The sequence below is a fragment of the Stegodyphus dumicola genome, chromosome X2, assembly GCF_044657685.1.
Source record: "Stegodyphus dumicola isolate Sdum_Otavi_A_Nest chromosome X2, ASM4465768v1".
Classification (NCBI taxonomy): domain Eukaryota; kingdom Metazoa; phylum Arthropoda; class Arachnida; order Araneae; family Eresidae; genus Stegodyphus; species Stegodyphus dumicola.
In genome coordinates this window covers 48,204,309-48,221,824 of record NC_140781.1, presented here as the reverse complement: position 1 = coordinate 48,221,824, position 17,516 = coordinate 48,204,309, and the positions used below count along the sequence as shown (strand labels likewise).

The following is a 17,516-nucleotide window of genomic DNA, read 5'->3' as shown; positions in this document are numbered from 1 at the left end:
TTCTGCTCTTACCTAGCAGCAGTTTAACCCTATGCAATTTTTCATCCATCTCCCTAAAATTGTGATTGTTGCAAATTGTGCTAATTCATGTCTACAAAATGGGTTTCCAAAAATTGTGTATGATGAGAAATAATATGTGTTTAATCATCATGCAAGATTTGCTTTGTGTAGATTCCAGTCTACCATGCCATTAGTATTTCTGCTACCTTCTAATTCCATTTGCGCTCTGGCAATAAGTGAAAAAATAAATCAGTTCTAAGTTGTAAGTCCCGGGATTGGAAATATCTGTATGGATGCAAGGGCTAATCTGCTGTCTACTTAGTTCCATGTAACTGCCCTAGGATGGGGCAGCCCATGTATTACTGGAGGGAGCATTATTTATGACCAATCAGATCTTCAGGCATTCCTGTTTCCCACAAATGTGATCTCTGACAAACGGTAGTGGTGACCCTATGCGTTTGCAGTTTAGCATTGCTTATCAGAAAAACATTCTGGTCCCTCAAATTGGGGTCCTAAGACAGTAGTATGATTAGTGTAGTTCTACCTCTTCGGGAACTCAGGCTGCCGACCCTTCACCCTGATTATTACGAGGGCTTCTCAGTTGGGACAGATCTGTGTACTGCCGGACAGACACCGAATGTGACACAAACCACACATACAGATAGATATACACACACACGAAAGGCTCCAGCAGCAGTGCATGCAGTGTGGTGTCAGTTATATAACCAATTAAGTATACTGGTTGTCAGTATATACATACGATTTTTTTAGGAAATATATCAGTTTTTAAAACTGCATTAACTGATGTTCAACAGAGCAGATATATTGATTATTTACGTTTTTAGTGAAAGCTTTTTTAACTGTATCACTGTATGCAGCATTTTGAAAAATTGCCATATACCCAATTTTTATTTATATTGATGGTCTACTGTATACATAAATTTACATTACAAATATTCTGCAATACTTTAACAGTAGAATCGCGGTACCTTTAATATACAGAACTGCGGTGCGAGTCAATTTGACCCTCGACGGAAAACATGCACAGGTGATTACTTTAGTTAACTGAAACAGTTTATTTTTATCTTACAATCAATATTTCTCAGAATTTACGTTACATATTTCATATAAACCAGTGGAAATTATCCAAATTTTTACAAAACCATATTATTTAAAATTTTATTAAGCGTAATAACATGGCTTTTAAACAAAATAAAACATAACGTTTCTAATTTTGACAGAAAAACAGAATATATCACTTAAATAAGTTTTGACATAATTTTAGAGAAAAAATAAAAGTTCTACCCGTTACTTATTAGTTTTACAGATTTTCAAAAATCCATTTTATTGTAAGCCTTATGCGCTATAAATTTTGTAATAAGTTTTGCAGTTTTATCACAAATGGGTTCTTTTCCTTTTGACCAAATATCTTGGGTTTTATTTCCACATTTTGAACTGTGACATCGGACTGGTTTACGACTAGCTTGTGGTTTTGTGTCTTTTTTTGTGGTTTGTTATACACCCGTATGTTGCCTTTCTTTGTTGTGAGAGAAAAAACTTTCCTGTCAGTTCATCAACTAGGTCTTGAATGAATTGCGTGTACTAAGAGATTTTTTCAGATATGGCTTTGAAAAAACACAGGCATTGATAGCAACAAGATCCAAAATATTATAAAAAGCCTGCACCGGCCACCTACCGGAAGCAGACTTCACAATATTCTTCACACATATATATAGAGATGGAGAGACAGAGAGGGACTGATCAATATCTGAAGCTAAGCAGAACCAGATTCCAAATTTATTCAAATCCCAGTCTTTTTTAAATATATATACCACATGCATATAAAATTGCTATAAAAGCATCCATTTCTTCTACTGTAATAATCCATTCATTTTCATGAATCTGTTGATGAGCTTTATATTCAGTGCATTTCTATATATGCTTCAATATCACTTCATCTATAAAAAGGTCTATGAAAAGGTTGGTGACCGAACTTTCTTCAAAATATTTTACTTTTCTTTCTTTATCCATTTATTCCTAACTGAGAGACATTCCAAAGTGCCCCATCTTTCACAACTTCGTTATTTCTAACTTTGAATGTTACTGCCAATTTCTCTTCGCATTTACTTGAGTGTATGCGTATTTTCTTAGAATATTTTAATCTGATTAATTATCATCATTATTGCGATCAGAAGGTCCAGTGATTGTTAGGGCACTGCCAGAGTCATTATCACGTTTATTTTCTTAATTAGCAGCCAGGTATTCATCCTCGATATTCAATTCGAAACACTGTCATCATTATCATCACCTGAATCATTTTCAGATAATTGTTGAAAATAATCAGATAAATATTCTGAGGCTTCCTGAAGAGTGTTGAGCAATTCTAAAAAGCATCTTGACATCTTATCTATCCTTATACTAGATATAGAATAAAAGAAACTTCAAAAAGGTCATTCGAAATATTGGTTTTAATTTCCCACTGGCTTCGAACCTTGACGGAAAACCACACAGTTCCCTTTCCTGGTGCAGTCCATTTTAGGAATTTGAGGATGAATGTGATATACTTTACATTTACTTCTGAGAAAACGCATCTGCTTTTCCTCATTTAGGCATAAACTTTTGTTACGGGTCAAAATGACCCACTTCGCATTTCGAGACATAAGTGTTCTGAACCCAAAATGTATATCTGTTTTGCAGTTTCAAATTCCGTAAGTTATGGATTACCTTAAATTATTAAAAGACAGAAAAGGAATTTGTTTTTGATTCAATACTTTTCCTGTGGTGACAAATTAAACATTGATTTGGGTCAAATTGACACGCTCTGCGGTTCTATTGTTACAGAAGGACAGATTAATATTATTTATCTGCATTTTATTACAAATATGTATGAAATAATTTGCTAATATCTTAATCATACCGCTGATGTTTTACTTTCAACTCTTCTTCATCTGCATACAGCTGCATCTTCGCTTGTTTGCAGGGAACTCTTTTCACAGGAATCACTGAATCTTCTACTACAGCAAAAGCATATATTATAAAGACATAAACATATCAAAGACATTATTTACATAAACAAGCATAAATATGTATACACAAATATTAATGCTTTTTTTGTTACTTATATTAACCTTCCATGTATAAGCAGACTACATTGTGAGGAAAATCTCAAGAAGAAAAACCAGTTTTCAATAGCTTTATCAGCACAGGGAACACTTGAGCTACTTGAGCAAACAGCCTTCCTAGAAATCCTATGTTATCTATGTAAGAGATTTTCTGAAGTGCTTTGCTATTCAATCTACAACATGTAATAGGAATGATGTGCTTTAGGGGCTAAGAGAACATAGCAAAACATTAAGCAGCAACAAAACATGCATTTCCATAGCAAAATAAGTGGTGGAATGTAAATGCTGGTATACAATAAATAAAGCACATGATGAAACGTCCACGACAAACGTTTTTGCCTTCCATACTCTTCATACTTACGGTACTTTAGCATTCATATATCACACAATATGCAGTATGAAAGTTGTTACTTTTGTCATTATTATCTATCACCACATAAAACTCTGACCATCATTTCTGTTACATCTGTAGAGTTCTGTGATGAACTGCCATAAAATTAATTATCAGCATGCCTATAATGCTGGAATATTCTGTTTATCTTCTATATGAAAAATTAGATTATACTCATTATAGTAATATTTATTAATAGCTGACTTTTATATAATTATGCATAACCTGTAAATATAAAATGTTCATCCACAAAGTTTTACTGAAACTATTCTCACAGTTTCAGCAGTAAAAGGACTAAATTTTGAATATACAAGCCCTGCTTCCAATTTACAGTTATCCATCATATTATGAATATAAGTTAAGGAGTTTCAATCAGTTGGCTTTATCTTAAAATGTAAGATCATATATTGAGTAAACTTTAAAATTTAAGACAGAATAACGATACAGGAAAAATATTTTTCATTCCAGTTCTTCGTGTACATAATGATTTAGAGATGTTAGGATGGTATAGAGTAAGTGGAGGTCATCTACCAGATGAATTTTATTTGAAATTTCATCAACTGGTAATTAATCGACAAACATTACAGTACAAACTGTCTGATATAACTAATTTCACTTTGCTCTCCCAAGGATGTTACGTACAAAAATAGGGATTTAGTTTGAAAACTAATTCCAAATTCAGCTGAAATATTTATGTCTTACTGTATATTTATGTCTTACTGTATATTGTATGAACTGCATCTATATAATTGGGAATCTATATAACTGCACTAATTTAAATTAAACCTGCTCAATTTTTTTTATTTATTTTCATACCTTCTAAAGGGAAAAATTATTCCTAAAACCTCTGAAATTGATATTTAAAATCGAGCATTTTATGACATTTAAAAATTATTAAAGAAAATAATAGGCAGAGACAGCAAGAAAATAAATATTTATAATTTATCCTTCTAGTGGAATAAAAAAGTGCAGTATACGATGCAGATTCGAATTTCTACAAATCCTTTACTGATAGTGATAAGCCAATGCAAAATATTTCTAGTGCAAAGTATTTATTCTCATGCTCTAGGTTTCTGTCAGCAACACTAATATTTACTCAGTGTATAAGAGAAACACAAGATTACTATTATTTATTTATTTTAATTAAAAAAGTATTATTTATTTTCCAGTTACAATTTTTAAATTAGACCCTAATCAATAAAAAAATGAAGCTTTATAAAAACCTTCTTCAGAAGCCTTGTTTTCTTCATCAGGCATTAAATTCTGAGTACCCATCCACCTGCCATAGCGAGACCTTCGATTCAGCGTGAATTCTTCAGTACTCTCTTCATGAGTATTATCAGTTCGGCACTTTACTACTTCAGTACGTTTAGTCCCCAAACGACTGAATACACTGGGATAAGATGATTTGCGTCTATGTAAACTAAAATAATTTAATATTAACTATTAGCATTTTTTTATAAAATAAATAAAAGAAAGACTACAAAAAATCTAACTTATTCCAGTAGCAACATTTACAGTTTGGTGCAGAAATAAGCAAACAAGTTTTGTCTTTAATACATACAAACAAAAATCTTTGTGAATGTGAAAATCTGCAAGAAAATTAAATTTACAAAGAAGCTTTTTATGTTCAAAATTGGGATTTCTTAGCGCTTTTCATATTCACAAAGATTTATCTTTTTCAGTTAACGACTTCAATTCCAATCCACTCTTTACTAACACTTTTTCTACACATATGATGTAAGCAATTTCTCATATATATGTATATATTACACATACCTAAAGTGTAAAATGTGAAAGTCAATCCCAAGCAAGTCACAGACTTAATTGGAAATAGCCCATCAATTTCTTTATTTAAATATAATTGCAGCACATTCACAGAATCTCCAATGGCATAACTGTTTTCTCTGTATTGCGGAAGCTCTTGCCAAATAGCAATGCAAAATTCTTCGTTTTGGTCATTTGAACAAATTTAAAAAATAACACCCACTTCAAAATAATGAATGGTAAATAAATTTTAAGTTGACTGTGGACAGTAGAGAATTCAAAATTCTTTACAGATATGATGTAAGCTGTTTCATACAACGACCTAAATTGTAAAATATGAAAGACAATCAAAAGCAGCCCACCAGCGGCCGAGCGGTAAAATCGCTGAACACTGGTAGTTCGGTCCGAGGTTCGAATCCCGCGAACGGGCTGGCTGCATGGGCGTTTTCGTGGTTTTCCCCATGTGTAACGTGTATACGAGCCAGTTTCCCTTAGAAAGTCCTCCACGAAAGGCATCCCACCCCTTAGGCAGATAGCCCTAGTGTGCTTTGCCGTATTCTCAATACACATACACACACAATCAAAAGCAAATTACTGAATTGACAATAGCCCAACAACTGCTTTATTTTAATACAAGTTCCAGACTTTCAAAGCACCTCCACTGACATTTTTTTCTCTGCATTGTGTAGGCTGTTGCCAAATCGCAATGCAAAATTATGCATGTTGGGTACTTGAACCCATTAAAAAAATAATACCCAATTTAAAATAAAGAGTGGTAAATAAATTTTAAGTTGATTATATACAGTACAGAATTCAAAATTCTGGGTACAGATATGATGTACCTGTTTCATATATATATATATATAACTTATGTGTAAAATATAAATGTCAATTACAAACAAAGCACTGACATTATTAGCAGTAGCTCATTAATTTCTTTATTTTAATTATAAATACAATACTTTCAAAAGATCTCTACTGACATTTTTTCTCCGCATTGCAGAAGCTCTTGCCAAATCCCAATGCTGAATTCAAACAATGTAATCCGATCTTATTTATACGCCCTGCTGCACAATGTGCTTATATTCCTCTTCTGCTCTGACCTAGCAGCAGTTTAACCCTATGCAATTTTTCATCCATTTCCCTAAAATTGTGATTGTTGCAAATTGTGCTAATTCATGTCTACAAAATGGGTTTCCAAAAATTGTGTATGATGAGAAATAATATGTGTTTAATCATCATGCAAGATTTGTTTTGTGTAGATTCCAGTCTACCATGCTATTAGTATTTCTGCTACCTTCTAATTCCATTTGCGCTCTGGCAATAAGTGAAAAAATAAATCAGTTCTAAGTTGTAAGTCCCGGGATTGGAAATATCTGTATGGATGCAAGGGCTAATCTGCTGTCTACTTAGTTCCATGTAACTGCCCTAGGATGGGGCAGCCCATGTATTACTGGAGGGAGCATTATTTATGACCAATCAGATCTTCAGGCATTCCTGTTTCCCACAAATGTGATCTCTGACAAACGGTAGTGGTGACCCTATGCATTTGCAGTTTAGCATTGCTTATCACAAAAACATTCTGGTCCCTCAAATTGGGGTCCTAAGACAGTAGTATGATTAGTGTAGTTCTACCTCTTCGGGAACTCAGGCTGCCGACCCTTCACCCTGATTATTACGAGGGCTTCTCAGTTGGGACAGATCTGTGTACTGCCGGACAGACACCGAATGTGACACAAACCACACATACAGATAGATATACACACACACGAAAGGTTCCAGCAGCAGTGCATGCAGTGTGGTGTCAGTTATATAACCAATTAAGTATACTGGTTGTCAGTATATACATATGATTTTTTTAGGAAATATATCAGTTTTTAAAACTGCATTAACTGATGTTCAACAGAGCAGATATATTAATTATTTACGTTTTTAGTGAAAGCTTTTTTAACTGTATCACTGTATGCAGCATTTTGAAAAATTGCCATATACCCAATTTTTATTTATATTGATGGTCTACTGTATACATAAATTTACATTACAAATATTCTGCAATACTTTAACAGTAGAATCGCGGTACCTTTAATATACAGAACTGCGGTGCGAGTCAATTTGACCCTCGACGGAAAACATGCACAGGTGATTACTTTAGTTAACTGAAACAGTTTATTTTTATCTTACAATCAATATTTCTCAGAATTTACGTTACATATTTCATATAAACCAGTGGAAATTATCCAAATTTTTACAAAACCATATTATTTAAAATTTTATTAAGCGTAATAACATGGCTTTTAAACAAAATAAAACATAACGTTTCTAATTTTGACAGAAAAACAGAATATATCACTTAAATAAGTTTTGACATAATTTTAGAGAAAAAATAAAAGTTCTACCCGTTACTTATTAGTTTTACAGATTTTCAAAAATCCATTTTATTGTAAGCCTTATGCGCTATAAATTTTGTAATAAGTTTTGCAGTTTTATCACAAATGGGTTCTTTTCCTTTTGACCAAATATCTTGGGTTTTATTTCCACATTTTGAACTGTGACATCGGACTGGTTTACGACTAGCTTGTGGTTTTGTGTCTTTTTTTGTGGTTTGTTATACACCCGTATGTTGCCTTTCTTTGTTGTGAGAGAAAAAACTTTCCTGTCAGTTCATCAACTAGGTCTTGAATGAATTGCGTGTACTAAGAGATTTTTTCAGATATGGCTTTGAAAAAACACAGGCATTGATAGCAACAAGATCCAAAATATTATAAAAAGCCTGCACCGGCCACCTACCGGAAGCAGACTTCACAATATTCTTCACACATATATATAGAGATGGAGAGACAGAGAGGGACTGATCAATATCTGAAGCTAAGCAGAACCAGATTCCAAATTTATTCAAATCCCAGTCTTTTTTAAATATATATACCACATGCATATAAAATTGCTATAAAAGCATCCATTTCTTCTACTGTAATAATCCATTCATTTTCATGAATCTGTTGATGAGCTTTATATTCAGTGCATTTCTATATATGCTTCAATATCACTTCATCTATAAAAAGGTCTATGAAAAGGTTGGTGACCGAACTTTCTTCAAAATATTTTACTTTTCTTTCTTTATCCATTTATTCCTAACTGAGAGACATTCCAAAGTGCCCCATCTTTCACAACTTCGTTATTTCTAACTTTGAATGTTACTGCCAATTTCTCTTCGGATTTACTTGAGTGTATGCGTATTTTCTTAGAATATTTTAATCTGATTAATTATCATCATTATTGCGATCAGAAGGTCCAGTGATTGTTAGGGCACTGCCAGAGTCATTATCACGTTTATTTTCTTAATTAGCAGCCAGGTATTCATCCTCGATATTCAATTCGAAACACTGTCATCATTATCATCACCTGAATCATTTTCAGATAATTGTTGAAAATAATCAGATAAATATTCTGAGGCTTCCTGAAGAGTGTTGAGCAATTCTAAAAAGCGTCTTGACATCTTATCTATCCTTATACTAGATATAGAATAAAAGAAACTTCAAAAAGGTCATTCGAAATATTGGTTTTAATTTCCCACTGGCTTCGAACCTTGACGGAAAACCACACAGTTCCCTTTCCTGGTGCAGTCCATTTTAGGAATTTGAGGATGAATGTGATATACTTTACATTTACTTCTGAGAAAACGCATCTGCTTTTCCTCATTTAGGCATAAACTTTTGTTACGGGTCAAAATGACCCACTTCGCATTTCGAGACATAAGTGTTCTGAACCCAAAATGTATATCTGTTTTGCAGTTTCAAATTCCGTAAGTTATGGATTACCTTAAATTATTAAAAGACAGAAAAGGAATTTGTTTTTCATTCAATACTTTTCCTGTGGTGACAAATTAAACATTGATTTGGGTCAAATTGACACGCTCTGCGGTTCTATTGTTACAGAAGGACAGATTAATATTATTTATCTGCATTTTATTACAAATATGTATGAAATAATTTGCTAATATCTTAATCATACCGCTGATGTTTTACTTTCAACTCTTCTTCATCTGCATACAGCTGCATCTTCGCTTGTTTGCAGGGAACTCTTTTCACAGGAATCACTGAATCTTCTACTACAGCAAAAGCATATATTATAAAGACATTATTTACATAAACAAGCATAAATATGTATACACAAATATTAATGCTTTTTTTGTTACTTATATTAACCTTCCATGTATAAGCAGACTACATTGTGAGGAAAATCTCAAGAAGAAAAACCAGTTTTCAATAGCTTTATCAGCACAGGGAACACTTGAGCTACTTGAGCAAACAGCCTTCCTAGAAATCCTATGTTATCTATGTAAGAGATTTTCTGAAGTGCTTTGCTATTCAATCTACAACATGTAATAGGAATGATGTGCTTTAGGGGCTAAGAGAACATAGCAAAACATTAAGCAGCAACAAAACATGCATTTCCATAGCAAAATAAGTGGTGGAATGTAAATGCTGGTATACAATAAATAAAGCACATAATGAAACGTCCACGACAAACGTTTTTGCCTTCCATACTCTCCATACTTACGGTGCTTTAGCATTCATATATCACACAATATGCAGTATGAAAGTTGTTACTTTTGTCATTATTATCTATCACCACATAAAACTCTGACCATCATTTCTGTTACATCTGTAGAGTTCTGTGATGAACTGCCATAAAATTAATTATCAGCATGCCTATAATGCTGGAATATTCTGTTTATCTTCTATATGAAAAATTAGATTATACTCATTATAGTAATATTTATTAATAGCTGACTTTTATATAATTATGCATAACCTGTAAATATAAAATGTTCATCCACAAAGTTTTACTGAAACTATTCTCACAGTTTCAGCAGTAAAAGGACTAAATTTTGAATATACAAGCCCTGCTTCCAATTTACAGTTATCCATCATATTATGAATATAAGTTAAGGAGTTTCAATCAGTTGGCTTTATCTTAAAATGTAAGATCATATATTGAGTAAACTTTAAAATTTAAGAATAACGATACTGGAAAAATATTTTTCATTCCAGTTCTTCGTGTACATAATGATTTAGAGATGTTAGGATGGTATAGAGTAAGTGGAGGTCATCTACCAGATGAATTTTATTTGAAATTTCATCAACTGGTAATTAATCGACAAACATTACAGTACAAACTGTCTGATATAACTAATTTCACTTTGCTCTCCCAAGGATGTTACGTACAAAAATAGGGATTTAGTTTGAAAACTAATTCCAAATTCAGCTGAAATATTTATGTCTTACTGTATATTTATGTCTTACTGTATATTGTATGAACTGCATCTATATAATTGGGAATCTATATAACTGCACTAATTTAAATTAAACCTGCTCAATTTTTTTTATTTATTTTCATACCTTCTAAAGGGAAAAATTATTCCTAAAACCTCTGAAATTGATATTTAAAATCATGCATTTTTTTTCATTTAAAAATTCTTAAACAAAATAATAGGCAGAGACAGCAAATAAATAAATATTTTTAATTTATCCTTCTAGTGGAATAAAAAAGTGCAGTATACGATGCAGATTCGAATTTCTACAAATCCTTTACTGATAGTGATAAGCCAATGCAAAATATTTCTAGTGCAAAGTATTTATTCTCATGCTCTAGGTTTCTGTCAGCAACACTAATATTTACTCAGTGTATAAGAGAAACACAAGATTACTATTATTTATTTATTTTAATTAAAAAAGTATTATTTATTTTCCAGTTACAATTTTTAAATTAAACCCTAATCAATAAAAAAATGAAGCTTTATAAAAACCTTCTTCAGAAGCCTTGTTTTCTTCATCAGGCATTAAATTCTGAGTACCCATCCACCTGCCATAGCGAGACCTTCGATTCAGCGTGAATTCTTCAGTACTCTCTTCATGAGTATTATCAGTTCGGCACTTTACTACTTCAGTACGTTTAGTCCCCAAACGACTGAATACACTGGGATAAGATGATTTACGTCTATGTAAACTAAAATAATTTAATATTAACTATTAGCATTTTTTTATAAAATAAATAAAAGAAAGACTACAAAAAATCTAACTTATTCCAGTAGCAACATTTACAGTTTGGTGCAGAAATAAGCAAACAAGTTTTGTCTTTAATACATACAAACAAAAATCTTTGTGAATGTGAAAATCTGCAAGAAAATTAAATTTACAAAGAAGCTTTTTATGTTCAAAATTGGGATTTCTTAGCGCTTTTCATATTCACAAAGATTTATCTTTTTTAGTTAACGACTTCAATTCCAATCCACTCTTTACTAACACTTTTTCTACACATATGATGTAAGCAATTTCTCATATATATGTATATATTACACATACCTAAAGTGTAAAATGTGAAAGTCAATCCCAAGCAAGTCACAGACTTAATTGGAAATAGCCCATCAATTTCTTTATTTAAATATAATTGCAGCACATTCACAGAATCTCCAATGGCATAACTGTTTTCTCTGTATTGCGGAAGCTCTTGCCAAATAGCAATGCAAAATTCTTCGTTTTGGTCATTTGAACAAATTTAAAAAATAACACCCACTTCAAAATAATGAATGGTAAATAAATTTTAAGTTGACTGTGCACAGTAGAGAATTCAAAATTCTTTACAGATATGATGTAAGCTGTTTCATACAACGACCTAAATTGTAAAATATGAAAGACAATCAAAAGCAAATTACTGAATTGACAATAGCCCAACAACTGCTTTATTTTAATACAAGTTCCAGACTTTCAAAGCACCTCCACTGACATTTTTTTCTCTGCATTGTGTAGGCTGTTGCCAAATCGCAATGCAAAATTATGCATGTTGGGTACTTGAACCCATTAAAAAAATAATACCCAATTTAAAATAAAGAGTGGTAAATAAATTTTAAGTTGATTATATACAGTACAGAATTCAAAATTCTGGGTACAGATATGATGTACCTGTTTCATATATATATATATATATAACTTATGTGTAAAATATAAATGTCAATTACAAACAAAGCACTGACATTATTAGCAGTAGCTCATTAATTTCTTTATTTTAATTATAAATACAATACTTTCAAAAGATCTCTACTGACATTTTTTCTCCGCATTGCAGAAGCTCTTGCCAAATCCCAATGCTGAATTCAAACAATGTAATCCGATCTTATTTATACGCCCTGCTGCACAATGTGCTTATATTCCTCTTCTGCTCTGACCTAGCAGCAGTTTAACCCTATGCAATTTTTCATCCATTTCCCTAAAATTGTGATTGTTGCAAATTGTGCTAATTCATGTCTACAAAATGGGTTTCCAAAAATTGTGTATGATGAGAAATAATATGTGTTTAATCATCATGCAAGATTTGTTTTGTGTAGATTCCAGTCTACCATGCTATTAGTATTTCTGCTACCTTCTAATTCCATTTGCGCTCTGGCAATAAGTGAAAAAATAAATCAGTTCTAAGTTGTAAGTCCCGGGATTGGAAATATCTGTATGGATGCAAGGGCTAATCTGCTGTCTACTTAGTTCCATGTAACTGCCCTAGGATGGGGCAGCCCATGTATTACTGGAGGGAGCATTATTTATGACCAATCAGATCTTCAGGCATTCCTGTTTCCCACAAATGTGATCTCTGACAAACGGTAGTGGTGACCCTATGCATTTGCAGTTTAGCATTGCTTATCACAAAAACATTCTGGTCCCTCAAATTGGGGTCCTAAGACAGTAGTATGATTAGTGTAGTTCTACCTCTTCGGGAACTCAGGCTGCCGACCCTTCACCCTGATTATTACGAGGGCTTCTCAGTTGGGACAGATCTGTGTACTGCCGGACAGACACCGAATGTGACACAAAGCACACATACAGATAGATATACACACACACGAAAGGTTCCAGCAGCAGTGCATGCAGTGTGGTGTCAGTTATATAACCAATTAAGTATACTGGTTGTCAGTATATACATATGATTTTTTTAGGAAATATATCAGTTTTTAAAACTGCATTAACTGATGTTCAACAGAGCAGATATATTAATTATTTACGTTTTTAGTGAAAGCTTTTTTAACTGTATCACTGTATGCAGCATTTTGAAAAATTGCCATATACCCAATTTTTATTTATATTGATGGTCTACTGTATACATAAATTTACATTACAAATATTCTGCAATACTTTAACAGTAGAATCGCGGTACCTTTAATATACAGAACTGCGGTGCGAGTCAATTTGACCCTCGACGGAAAACATGCACAGGTGATTACTTTAGTTAACTGAAACAGTTTATTTTTATCTTACAATCAATATTTCTCAGAATTTACGTTACATATTTCATATAAACCAGTGGAAATTATCCAAATTTTTACAAAACCATATTATTTAAAATTTTATTAAGCGTAATAACATGGCTTTTAAACAAAATAAAACATAACGTTTCTAATTTTGACAGAAAAACAGAATATATCACTTAAATAAGTTTTGACATAATTTTAGAGAAAAAATAAAAGTTCTACCTGTTACTTATTAGTTTTACAGATTTTCAAAAATCCATTTTATTGTAAGCCTTATGCGCTATAAATTTTGTAATAAGTTTTGCAGTTTTATCACAAATGGGTTCTTTTCCTTTTGACCAAATATCTTGGGTTTTATTTCCACATTTTGAACTGTGACATCGGACTGGTTTACGACTAGCTTGTGGTTTTGTGTCTTTTTTTGTGGTTTGTTATACACCCGTATGTTGCCTTTCTTTGTTGTGAGAGAAAAAACTTTCCTGTCAGTTCATTAACTAGGTCTTGAATGAATTGCGTGTACTAAGAGATTTTTTCAGATATGGCTTTGAAAAAACACAGGCATTGATAGCAACAAGATCCAAAATATTATAAAAAGCCTGCACCGGCCACCTACCGGAAGCAGACTTCACAATATTCTTCACACATATATATAGAGATGGAGAGACAGAGAGGGACTGATCAATATCTGAAGCTAAGCAGAACCAGATTCCAAATTTATTCAAATCCCAGTCTTTTTTAAATATATATACCACATGCATATAAAATTGCTATAAAAGCATCCATTTCTTCTACTGTAATAATCCATTCATTTTCATGAATCTGTTGATGAGCTTTATATTCAGTGCATTTCTATATATGCTTCAATATCACTTCATCTATAAAAAGGTCTATGAAAAGGTTGGTGACCGAACTTTCTTCAAAATATTTTACTTTTCTTTCTTTATCCATTTATTCCTAACTGAGAGACATTCCAAAGTGCCCCATCTTTCACAACTTCGTTATTTCTAACTTTGAATGTTACTGCCAATTTCTCTTCGGATTTACTTGAGTGTATGCGTATTTTCTTAGAATATTTTAATCTGATTAATTATCATCATTATTGCGATCAGAAGGTCCAGTGATTGTTAGGGCACTGCCAGAGTCATTATCACGTTTATTTTCTTAATTAGCAGCCAGGTATTCATCCTCGATATTCAATTCGAAACACTGTCATCATTATCATCACCTGAATCATTTTCAGATAATTGTTGAAAATAATCAGATAAATATTCTGAGGCTTCCTGAAGAGTGTTGAGCAATTCTAAAAAGCGTCTTGACATCTTATCTATCCTTATACTAGATATAGAATAAAAGAAACTTCAAAAAGGTCATTCGAAATATTGGTTTTAATTTCCCACTGGCTTCGAACCTTGACGGAAAACCACACAGTTCCCTTTCCTGGTGCAGTCCATTTTAGGAATTTGAGGATGAATGTGATATACTTTACATTTACTTCTGAGAAAACACATCTGCTTTTCCTCATTTAGGCATAAACTTTTGTTACGGGTCAAAATGACCCACTTCGCATTTCGAGACATAAGTGTTCTGAACCCAAAATGTATATCTGTTTTGCAGTTTCAAATTCCGTAAGTTATGGATTACCTTAAATTATTAAAAGACAGAAAAGGAATTTGTTTTTCATTCAATACTTTTCCTGTGGTGACAAATTAAACATTGATTTGGGTCAAATTGACACGCTCTGCGGTTCTATTGTTACAGAAGGACAGATTAATATTATTTATCTGCATTTTATTACAAATATGTATGAAATAATTTGCTAATATCTTAATCATACCACTGATGTTTTACTTTCAACTCTTCTTCATCTGCATACAGCTGCATCTTCGCTTGTTTGCAGGGAACTCTTTTCACAGGAATCACTGAATCTTCTACTACAGCAAAAGCATATATTATAAAGACATAAACATATCAAAGACATTATTTACATAAACAAGCATAAATATGTATACACAAATATTAATGCTTTTTTTGTTACTTATATTAACCTTCCATGTATAAGCAGACTACATTGTGAGGAAAATCTCAAGAAGAAAAACCAGTTTTCAATAGCTTTATCAGCACAGGGAACACTTGAGCTACTTGAGCAAACAGCCTTCCTAGAAATCCTATGTTATCTATGTAAGAGATTTTCTGAAGTGCTTTGCTATTCAATCTACAACATGTAATAGGAATGATGTGCTTTAGGGGCTAAGAGAACATAGCAAAACATTAAGCAGCAACAAAACATGCATTTCCATAGCAAAATAAGTGGTGGAATGTAAATGCTGGTATACAATAAATAAAGCACATGATGAAACGTCCACGACAAACGTTTTTGCCTTCCATACTCTTCATACTTACGGTACTTTAGCATTCATATATCACACAATATGCAGTATGAAAGTTGTTACTTTTGTCATTATTATCTATCACCACATAAAACTCTGACCATCATTTCTGTTACATCTGTAGAGTTCTGTGATGAACTGCCATAAAATTAATTATCAGCATGCCTATAATGCTGGAATATTCTGTTTATCTTCTATATGAAAAATTAGATTATACTCATTATAGTAATATTTATTAATAGCTGACTTTTATATAATTATGCATAACCTGTAAATATAAAATGTTCATCCACAAAGTTTTACTGAAACTATTCTCACAGTTTCAGCAGTAAAAGGACTAAATTTTGAATATACAAGCCCTGCTTCCAATTTACAGTTATCCATCATATTATGAATATAAGTTAAGGAGTTTCAATCAGTTGGCTTTATCTTAAAATGTAAGATCATATATTGAGTAAACTTTAAAATTTAAGACAGAATAACGATACTGGAAAAATATTTTTCATTCCAGTTCTTCGTGTACATAATGATTTAGAGATGTTAGGATGGTATAGAGTAAGTGGAGGTCATCTACCAGATGAATTTTATTTGAAATTTCATCAACTGGTAATTAATCGACAAACATTACAGTACAAACTGTCTGATATAACTAATTTCACTTTGCTCTCCCAAGGATGTTACGTACAAAAATAGGGATTTAGTTTGAAAACTAATTCCAAATTCAGCTGAAATATTTATGTCTTACTGTATATTTATGTCTTACTGTATATTGTATGAACTGCATCTATATAATTGGGAATCTATATAACTGCACTAATTGAAAAAAAATTAAACCTGCTCAATTTTTTTTATTTATTTTCATACCTTCTAAAGGGAAAAATTATTCCTAAAACCTCTGAAATTGATATTTAAAATCGAGCATTTTATGACATTTAAAAATTATTAAACAAAATAATAGGCAGAGACAGCAAGAAAATAAATATTTATAATTTATTCCTCTAGTGGAATAAAAAAGTGCAGTATACGATGCAGATTCGAATTTCTACAAATCCTTTACTGATAGTGATAAGCCAATGCAAAATATTTCAAGTGCAAAGTATTTATTCTCATGCTCTAGGTTTCTGTCAGCAACACTAATATTTACTCAGTGTATAAGAGAAACACAAGATTACTATTATTTATTTATTTTAATTAAAAAAGTATTATTTATTTTCCAGTTACAATTTTTAAATTAGACCCTAATCAATTAAAAAATGAAGCTTTATAAAAACCTTCTTCAGAAGCCTTGTTTTCTTCATCAGGCATTAAATTCTGAGTACCCATCCACCTGCCATAGCGAGACCTTCGATTCAGCGTGAATTCTTCAGTACTCTCTTCATGAGTATTATCAGTTCGGCACTTTACTACTTCAGTACGTTTAGTCCCCAAACGACTGAATACACTGGGATAAGATGATTTGCGTCTATGTAAACTAAAATAATTTAATATTAACTATTAGCATTTTTTTATAAAATAAATAAAAGAAAGACTACAAAAAATCTAACTTATTCCAGTAG

General features: G+C 32.1%; 1 protein-coding gene across 14 annotated transcripts in view; it reads right to left on the bottom strand.

The window, feature by feature from the left end:
* Positions 1-17,516, bottom strand: part of LOC146992745 (uncharacterized) — a 51,534-nt gene that overhangs the window by 21,096 nt on the left and 12,922 nt on the right. For 8 of the 14 annotated variants that reach the window (XM_085809533.1, XM_085809522.1, XM_085809528.1 and 5 more), the window contains exons 5-10: positions 17,232-17,431; positions 15,408-15,504; positions 11,087-11,286; positions 9,289-9,385; positions 4,737-4,936; positions 2,918-3,014 (exon numbers count right to left, since the gene is read on the bottom strand). In XM_085809533.1, the coding sequence (XP_085665659.1) occupies positions 2,918-3,014; positions 4,737-4,936; positions 9,289-9,385; positions 11,087-11,286; positions 15,408-15,504; positions 17,232-17,431 (891 nt within the window). The remainder of the gene's footprint in view (positions 1-2,917; positions 3,015-4,736; positions 4,937-9,288; positions 9,386-11,086; positions 11,287-15,407; positions 15,505-17,231; positions 17,432-17,516) is intronic. The other 6 variants (XM_085809527.1, XM_085809535.1, XM_085809529.1 and 3 more) reach the window with 5 other exon arrangements.